Consider the following 10000-nt stretch of genomic DNA (forward strand, 5'->3'; position numbering starts at 1 on the left):
CAGTTTAATTTATTTTTAATTGATGAGAGGGGGGGTGGGGTGGGGGTGGGGTGTGGGTGGGGATGGGGTTGGGGTGGGGGTGGGGTGGGGGTGGGGGTGGGGTTGGGGGGTGGGGTGGGGGTGGGGGTGGGGGTGGGGGTGGGGGTGGGGGTGGGGGTGGGGGTGGGGGTGGGGGTGGGGGTGGGGGTGGGGGTGGGGGTGGGGGTGGGGGTGGGGGGTGGGGGTTGGGGAATAGAGCTTCATCTCTCGTTCATCTATCGGACGGGGCAAGGAAGGAAGGTTTAAGAGGATGGAGCTGGCTTGCAAGGCTTCACGTTGCCAGGCCCACCGCTCAGGATTGCATTTATGAATCTGTATTTTTGTATCCTGGGGATGTCAGGCCCATTGGACACACTGTGGGTGATAACATACTTAGTTTAGCCCAACACAATTAGCCAGCGTCGTGGCCCTCAGTCACTGCAAGTCCCACTCCCACTTGGGCAGACAAACAGTTTAATAAAACTCTACAACCCTCCACCACATGATAAATAAAATAAAAGCTGGCTGGTTTGATTGGGGTGGGTGGGGGGGGTGGTACGGAGTTGGGGTGATGGTGGGGGGGGGTGGGGGTGGGCTGGTGGTGGGCAGTGGTAGGGAGTTGGCGTGGGTTGGGGGGGGTGGAGGGGGGGGTGGCCAGGGAGTTGGGGTGATGGTGGGGGTGGTGTCTGAGGTGGGGGGCTTGGTGGGGGGGATGCTGGTGGTGGTGGTGGGGGGTGGTAGGGAGTTGGGGTGGTGTGGGGTGGGGTGGGGGTGGGGGGGCAGTGGGGGGGTTGGGGGTGGCGGGTGTGGGCGGGGTGGTTGTGGGGTGGTCTTGTGGGTGGTGTTGGGGTGGTGGTGGGGGTTGGGGTTGTGGAATGTGGGGGTGGGGGGGGGTGGTGGTAGGGAGTTGGGGTAATGGTGGGGTGGGGGCGTGGTAGTTTGGGGTGGTGTTGGGGGTGGGGGGGAGGGGGGGTGTGGGTGGGGTTGTGGGGTGGGGGTGGGGGGGAGGGGGGGGTGTGGGTGGGGTTGTGGGGTGGGGGGGCGGGGTGGTTGTGGGTGGGGTTGTGGGGTGGGGGTGGGGGGGCGGGGTGGTTGTGGGGTGGGGTTGTGGGGTGGTGGGGGTGGGGGGGCGGGGTGGTTGTGGGTGATGTTGGGGGTGGGGGGGAGGGGGGGGCGGGGTGGTTGTGGGGGTGGGGTTGTGGGGTGGGGGTGGGGGGGGCGGGGTAGTTTGGGGTGGGGTTGTGGGGTGGGGGTGGGGAGGGCGGGGTGATTGTGGGTGGTGTTGGGGGTGGGGGGAGGGGGGGGGGTGGTTGTGGGTGGTGAGGGGGGGTTGGGGTTGTGGGAAGTGGTGGTGGGGGGGTGGGTGGGTTGGGGATTGTGGTGAGGGTGGGGGGTGGTCAGAGGGGTGGGGGTGATGGTGAGGGAGTGGGGGGGGTGGTTGGGGTTGTGGTGGGGGGGTGGGGGGGTCAGAGGGGTGGGGGTGATGGTGAGGGAGTGGGGGGGTGGTTGGGGGTTGTGGTGGGGGTGGGGGGGGTCAGAGGGGTGGGGGGTGATGGTGAGGGAGTGGGGGGGGTGGTTGGGGTTGTGGGGGGGGGTGGGGGGGAGGTGAGGGGGGAGGTGGGGGGGGGGGGGTGGGGGGAGCAAAAATGATCAATCAGGGGTCCAATTGAATATGCAGGAGGTTTGTCTGAATTGGAATCTTGGCAGTGTGTCTGACTGCTGCCTATATCATTCCTCGTGTGATTGCCTTTTTGGTGGCTGGCTGGTTAGTGTATAAATGTAACTCATGCATCAAGCCGCGGCTAGACAGATTTATCACACTATTGGGACATGCTCTTTCCTCTCTCCTGCATCGCTGCAGACTGCTTACATTTTTGACAATCAGTCTGTTGCCTTGGAGACATCTCCCTCTCCTCTCTCTCTCTCTCTCTCTCTCTCTCTCCCTCTCCCTCTCCCTCTCTCTCTCTCTCTCCCTCCCTCCCCCTCCATCCCTCACAACCTCTTCCTATCACGATGAGGCCGTCACTCCGTTACCCTGTACAGTCCCCAGAGCAGTTTTGGTCTCCAAATTTGAGGAAGGATATTCTTGCTATTGAGGCGTGCAGCGTAGGTTTACTAGGTTAATTCCCGGAATGGCGGGACTGTCATATGTTGAAAGATTGGAGCGACTAGGCTTGTATACACTGGAATTTAGAAGGATGAGGGAGGATCTTATCGAAACGTATAAGATTATTAAGGGGTTGGACACGTTAGAGGCAGGAAACATGTTCCCAATGTTGGGGGAGTCCAGAACAAGGAGGCCAACAGTTTAAGAATAAGGGGTAGGCCATTTAGAACGGAGATGAGGAAAAACTTTTTTAGTCAGAGAGTTGTGAATCTGTGGAATTCTCTGCCTCAGAAGGCAGTGGAGGCCAATTCTCTGAATGCATTCAAGAGAGAGATAGATAGAGCTCTTAAGGATAGTGGAGTCAGGGGGTATGGGGAGAAGGCAGGAATGGGGTACTGATTGAGAATGATCAGCCATGATCACATTGAATGGCGGTGCTGGCTCGAAGGGCCGAATGGCCTCCTCCTGCACCTATTGTCTATTGTCGCTCCCGTCTACCGTCCCGGACACGCTCTGGCGGTCCGTGTTACCACCTGACGGAGGGAGCGGTCCCCAGTGGAGGTCTCTCTATAAGGGGGTCCTCCCCCTTTACATCGGGGACCTGGGGGTGGAGAGTGGTGCACAGAGCCGTGGCCTGTAACACATACTTAACATAGAAACATAGAAAATAGACGCAGGATTAGGCCATTCGGCCCTCTTCGAGCCTGTACGCACCGCCATTCAATATGATCATGGCTGATCATCCAACTCAGTATCCTGTACCTGCCTTCTCGCCATACCCCCCTGATCCCTTTAGCCACAAGGGCCACATCTAACTCCCTCTTAAATATAGCCAATGAACTGGCCTCAACTACAGAGAATTCCACAGACTCACCACTCTCTGTGTGAAGAAATGTTTTCTCATCTCGGTCCTAAAAAGACTTCCCCCTTATCCTTAAACTGTGACCCCTAGTTCTGGACTTCCCCAACATCGGGAACAATCTTCCTGCATCTAGCCTGTCCAACCCCTTAAGAATTGAGCCGTGTCACGGTCTCGTCTGCCGCCTGTCACTTCTGTTGTGAGGAGGAGAACGTGTACCATTTTGTACATGGAGTGCGTGAGGTTGCAGCCCCTGTTCCAGTATCTCAAGGGGCTGCTCCTCACGTTCTGGCTCCATGTTAGCCCCCATGCTCTTGATGTTTGGGCACCCGGTACAGAGGGGGGTAGGGTCGGGAGGGAGGGAGGGAGGGAGGGAGGGAGGAGGGGGTCACCCTGTCGGTCTACTCCTGGGCCTGGCCAAGATGGCCGCCTCGCAGGTCCAGGCAGCGGGTAGTCGATGGAGGTCGGCTGCCTGCCCCTCTATCGGGCTTACATCCGTGCCCGCGTGTCCGTGGAGAGGGAACACGCACACGCCTTGTCCACGGGAACGCTGGGGGCCTTCCGTGACCGCCGGTCGCCGCGTGGGGGGGCGAATGTATTCTTGACAAAGTTGGCGGGATTTTAATTTGGTATTTGTTGTGTTTTGTACACTGCCGATACAGGGAGGTTTTGATCTGATCACATTCCAACTTTGTATGTTTGTCTTGTTTTTTGGAATAAAGTATTTGTAATAAAAAATAATGTATTTATTTTTTAAATAAGAGGCAAAACCTCCCCCAACTACTCTACCTGTTGTGTGTAAGTGTGTGTGTACACACATATATATATACATAGGTTCATAGATACATAGACAATAGGTGCAGGAGGAGGCCATTCGGCCCTTCGAGCCAGCACCGCCATTCACTGTGATCATGGCTGATCATTCTCAATCAGTACCCCCGTTCCTGCCTTCTCCCCAAACCCCTTGATTCCGCTATCCCCTAAGAGCTCTATCTAACTCTCACTTTTGAAAGCATCCAGTGAATTGGCCTCCACTGCCTTCTGAGGCAGAGAATTCCACAGATTCACAACTCTCTGGGTGAAAAAGTTTCTCCTCATCTCAGTTCTAAACGGCCTACCCCTTATTATTAAACTGTGGCCCCTGGTTCTGGACTACCCCAACATCGGTAACATGTTTCTTGCATCTAGCCTGTCCAACCCCTTAAAAATGAAGGAATGTGTGACGTTTCAGGTCGAGACACTTCTTCAGACTGAGTTACTCCAGCATTTTGTGTCTACCTTCGATTTAAACCCAGCATCTGCAGTTTTCCTACGTATATATATATATATATATACATGCAGTGCTGAACTACTTGAGAGACACAAAAACCTGGAGCAACTCAGCGGGACAGGCAGCATCTCTGGAGAGAAGGGAATGGGTGACGTTTCACGAGTTCACAAGTTTATAGGAGTAGAATTAGGCCATTCGGCTCATCGAGTCCACTCCCGCCCATTCAATCATGGCCGATCTCTGCCTCCTAATCCCATTTTCCTGCCTTCTCCCCATGATCACAATGAATGGCGGTGCTGGCTCGAATGGTTGAATGGCTCCTCTCCTGCACCTATTTTCTATGTTTCTATGTAACCCTGTGACACCTGTTCTGATCAAGAAATTGTCCAACTCTGCATTCAAAATATCTACTGACGTGGCCCTCTGTGGCAACTCTGTGGCAAAGAAATCCACAGATTCACCACCCTCTGACTAAAGAGGTTCCTCCTCACCTCCTTTCTAAAAGAACGCCCTTTAATTCTGAGGCTGTGGCCTCTGGTCCCAGACTCTCCCACCAGTGGAAACATCCTCTCCACATCCACTTTACTGTGCTGAACTCTTTGGTGATCCTCGGACTATCCTTGACCGGACTTTGCTGGCTTTACCTTGCACTAAACGTTATTCCCTTATCATGTATCTGTATACTGTGGACGGCTCGATTGTAATCATGTATTGTCTTTCTGCTGGACTGTTTAGGCTTGTATACGCTGGAATTTAGAATGATGAGAGGGGATCTTATTGAAACATATAAGATTATCAAGGGATTGGACATGTTAGAGGCAGGAAACATGTTCCCAATGTTGGGGGAGTCCAGAACCAGGGGCCACAGTTTAAGAATAAGGGGTAGGCCATTTAGAACTGAGATGAGGAAAAACTTTTTCTCTGAATGCATTCAAGAGAGAGCTAGATAGAGCTCTTAAGGATAGCGGAGTCAGGGGGTATGGGGAGAAGGCAGGAACGGGGTACTGATTGAGAATGATCAGCCATGATCACATTGAATGGCGGTGCTGGCTCAAAGGGCTGAATGGCCTCCTCCTGCACCTATTGTCTATTGTCTATTAGCACGCAACAAAAATCTTTTCACTGTACCCTCACTTCGCGTGACAATAAACCAAAACTGAAACCGTACACGGGGTTCCTGAGGTGTCCCAGGCGACCGACTCAAAACACTCACGAGCAAGCAAGCAAGCAAGCAAGCAAGCAAGCACAGGGAAGGATAGGTAGCCAGCCGCAAGATTAGCTTCAGAAAAGAGTAAAGCAAGCATGAAGGAATGGCAGGGGGGGGACGAGGGGCGAGAGGGGGGGGGGAGCAAAGCGATAAAAAATAGAAGAGGAGAGAAAAAAAAATGTTGTATGAAGAGGGTGGGGGGTGAGAAAAAAAAATGCTCCTGAAAGAAGATGTACAAACAAAGACCCTAGTTGTACTTACATCCATCCCCCTTGTTTCTGCGACTTGTTAATTAGATGGTTACATGTAGTGCCATTGACCTTCCAAGCCTACATTCATGCCTATTCCACTCATAGGTCCTAGAGGGGAGATAAAAAATCCAAGAAAACGCCAGAAAGTGAGCAAAGTCGAAAAAAAAAACCCAGCTACAGTGCCCTCCGTAATGTTCGGCACAAAGACCCAGCATTTATGTATTTGCCTCTGTGCTCCACAATTTGAGATTTGTAATGGGAAAAAAAAAATCACACGTGGTCAAAGTGCCCACTGTCAACTTTTAATAAAGGCCATTTTGGTTTATGACAATAGACAATAGACAATAGGTGCAGGAGGAGGCCATTCAGCCCTTCGAGCCAGCACCGCCATTCAATGTGATCATGGCTGATCATTCTCAATCAGTACCCCGTTCCTGCCTTCTCCCCATACCCCCTGACTCCGCTATCTCTGAATTCTCTGAATGTCAATTCTCTGAACGCATTCAAGAGAGAGCTAGATAGAGGTCTTAAGGATAGCGGAGTCAGGGGGTATGGGGAGAAGGCAGGAACGGGGTACTGATTGAGAATGATCAGCCATGATCACATTGAATGGTGGTGCAGTCTCAAAGGGCCGAATGGCCTCCTCCTGCACCTATTGTCTATTGTCTATCCTTAAGAGCTCTATCTAGCTCTCTCTTGAATGCATTCAGAGAATTGGCCTCCACTGCCTTCTGAGGCAGTGAATTCCACAGATTTACAACTCTCTGAAAAAGTTTTTCCTCTTCTCCGTTCTAAATGGCCTACCCCTTATTCTTAAAAGGTGGCCCCTGGTTCTGGACTCCCCCAAGATTGGGAACATGTTTCCTGCCTCCATCGTGTCCAATCCCTTAATAATCTTATATGTTTCGATAAGATCCCCTCTCATCCTTCTAAATTCCAGTGTATACAAGCCTAGCCGCTCAAGTCTTTCAACATATGACAGTCCCGCCATTCCGGGAATTAACCTAGTAAACCTACGCTGTACGTCCTCAATAGCAAGAATATCCTTCCTCAAATTTGGAGACCAAAACTGCACACAGTACTCCAGGTGCGGTCTCACTAGGGCCCTGTACAACTGCAGAAGGACCTCTTTGCTCCTGTACTCAACTCCTCTTGCTATGAAGGCCAGCATTCCAATTTCACCATGTAGAAATTACAGCAGTGTTTACACCAAAGATACTAGAGGAGCAAGATAGACCACTCCATCAAAATCGCCTATACTGAAGTGTAGTACGCAAAGGAGCCATTTTAGTAAGCAAAACCCGCCATCCGTTATGCCTCTCGCAGTGTAATCAGTGTTTTGGGGGAACAGTATGTGTGCTGATACCATATAAATGCAGAATATATCTCATCTATCAATTCAGATTTTTGTTATTTTTCTTTTTGAATGTTTCTGCAAGTTTCTGCCGACTAAAATGGCGCCGTGACGTGCTACGGTTTTTTCGGGTCGAGTGGTCTATCTTGCTCTGCTCTATTATCTTTGGCTCATACATAGCTCATAATGTTTGGGACACGTGGCTTCACAGGTGTTTGTAATTGCTCAGGTGTGTTTAATTGCCTCCTTAATGCAGGTATAGGAGAGCTCTCAGCACCTAGTCTTTCCTCCATTCTTTCCATCACATCTGGAAACTGTTATTGCTGTTTATCAATACGAGGACCAAAGTTGTGCCAATGAAAGTCAAAGAAGCCATTATGAGACTGAGAAACAAGATTAAAACTGTTAGAGACATCAACCAAACCTTAGGCTTACCAACATCAACTGTTTGGAACATCATTAAGAAGAAAGAGAACACTGGTGAGCTTACTAATCACAAAGGGACTGGCAGGCCAAGGAAGACCTCCACAGCTGATGACGGAAGAATTCTCTCTATAATAAAGAAAAATCCCCAAACACCTGTCCGACAGATCAGAAACACTCTTCAGGAGTCAGATGTGGATTTGTTGGTGTTTATACATAACATAGTCCCCCCATTTCAGGGCACCATAATGTTTGGGACACAGCAATGTCATATAAATGAAAGTAGTCATGTTTAGTATTTTGTTGCATATCCTTTGCATGTAATGACTGCTTGAAGTCTGCGATTCATGGACATCACCAGTTGCTGGGTGTCTTCTCTGATGATGCTCTGCCAGGCCTGTATTGCAGCCATCTTTAGCTTATGCTTGATTTGGGGGCTAGTCCCCTTCAGTTTTCTCTTCAGCATATAAAAGGCATGATCAATTGGGTTCAGATCGGGTGATTGACTTGGCCACTCAAGAATTTACCATTTTTTAGCTTTGAAAAACTCCTTTGTTGCTTTAGCAGTATGTTTGAGATCATTGTCTTGCTGTAGAATGAACCGCCGGCCAATGAGTTTTGAGGCATTTGTTTGAACTTGAGCAGATGGGACGTATCTATACACTTCAGAATTCATTATGCTACTACCATCAGCATTTGTATCATCAATGAAGATAAGTGAGCCAGTTCCTTCAGCAGCCATACATGCCCAGGCCATAACACCCCCACCACCGTGTTTCACAGGTGAGGTGGTATGCTTTGGATCTTGGGCAGTCTCATCTGTCCACAAGACCTTTTTCCACAACTGTGGTTGCTCTTTTAAGTACTTCTTGGCAAACTGTAACCTGGCCATCCTATTTTTGCAGTGGTTTGCATCTTGCAGTGTAGCCTCTGTATTTCTGTTCATGAAGTCTTCTGTGGACAATGGTCATTGACAAATCCACACCTGCCTCCTGAAGAGTGTTTCTGATCTGTCGGACAGGTGTTTGGGGATTTTTCTTTATTATAGAGAGAATTCTTCTGTCATCAGCTGTGGAGGTCTTCCTTGGCCTGCCTGTCCCTTTGTGATTAGTAAGCTCACCAGTGTTCTCTTTCTTCTTAATGATGTTCCAAACAGTTGATTTTGGTAAGCCTAAGGTTCGGCTGATGTCTCTGACAGTTTTATTCTTGTTTCTCAGTCTCGTAATGGCTTCTTTAACTTTCATTGGCACAACCTTGGTCCTCATGTTGATAAACAGGAATAAAAGTTTCCAAAGGTGATGGAAAGACTGGAGGAAAGACTAGGTGCTGAGAGCTCTCTTATACCTGCATTAAGGAGGCAATTAAACACACCTGAGCAATTACAAACACCTGTGAAGCCATGTGTCCCAAACATTATGGTGCCCTGAAATGGGGGGCCTATGTATAAACACTGCTGTAATTTCCACATGGTGAAACCAAAATATATAAATATAGCCTTTATTAAAATCTGACAATGTGCACTTTAACAATAGACACTAGACAATAGGTGCAGGAGTAGGCCATTCGGCCCTTCGAGCCAGCACCACCATTCAATGTGATCATGGCTGATCATTCTCAATCAGTACCCCGTTCCTGCCTTCTCCCCATACCCCCTGACTCCGCTATCCTTAAGAGCTCTATCTAGCTCTCTCTTCAATGCATTCAGGGAATTGGCCTCCACTGCCTTCTGAGGCAAATAATTCCACAGATTCACAACTCTCTGACTGAAAAAGCTTTTCCCCATCTCCGTTCTAAATGGCCTGCCCCTTATTCTTAAACTGTGGCCCCTGGTTCTGGACTCCCCCAACATTGAGAACATATTTCCTGCCTCTAACGTGTACAACCCCCTAATAATCTTATATGTTTCGATAAGATCCCCTCTCATCCTTCTGTGATTTCTATTACAAATCTCAAATTGTGGAGTACAGAGGCAAATAAATAAATGATGGGTCTTTGTCCCAAACATTATGGAGGGCAATGTATCTGCCAAAATAAAAACACCAAAAAAAATGTGACCGTTCCTTCTCTCTCTTTTAACAGCAGGATGCCAGGGTCAAGAGGGATTATGTCCCTTTGAGGGGAGATGAAGATTTCTCCACTCTCGTCGTTAGGTACACAGAAGAGACAGGCAAGGCAAGGCAAGGCAAGGCAAGGCAGTGGAGGTGCAGCAGATGAAGGGGTTAATAATTCCTTAGGAGAGGGCTCTGAATGTGTGAGTGGAGATGCAACACTGCTGAATGTGAAGGAAGACACAGACCAGGAGGAGGAGGAGGAGGAGGAGGAGACCAAAGACTGTCTTACCGGGCGGCCTGATGCCCATGTGCTGCGGACTGTCCATTACAAATCCTCCCATCGGCTGTCCGTCGGGGTTGTAAGGGGCTCCTTGAGTCACTGTGGAGTAAAGAACAAGTGTGCACGTCACCCTCTGTCCACTCTGCTCACGTGGAATGGAATGAAATGGAATACCATAAG

The 10000-nt window shown here is 50.0% G+C and overlaps 1 protein-coding gene across 1 annotated transcript in view; it reads right to left on the reverse strand.

The window, feature by feature from the left end:
- Window positions 1-5720: 5720 nt before the first annotated feature.
- LOC144597044 (homeobox protein Meis1) overlaps window positions 5721-10000 on the reverse strand; it is a 211959-nt gene continuing 207679 nt past the window's right edge. Inside the window, exons 7-8 of the mRNA XM_078405959.1 lie at window positions 9830-9919; window positions 5721-5820 (exon numbers count right to left, since the gene is read on the reverse strand). Of these exons, the coding sequence (XP_078262085.1) occupies window positions 5762-5820; window positions 9830-9919 (149 nt within the window). The 3' untranslated portion in view covers window positions 5721-5761. The remainder of the gene's footprint in view (window positions 5821-9829; window positions 9920-10000) is intronic.

Source organism: Rhinoraja longicauda, chromosome 9 (genome assembly GCF_053455715.1).
Source record: "Rhinoraja longicauda isolate Sanriku21f chromosome 9, sRhiLon1.1, whole genome shotgun sequence".
NCBI lineage: Eukaryota > Metazoa > Chordata > Chondrichthyes > Rajiformes > Arhynchobatidae > Rhinoraja > Rhinoraja longicauda.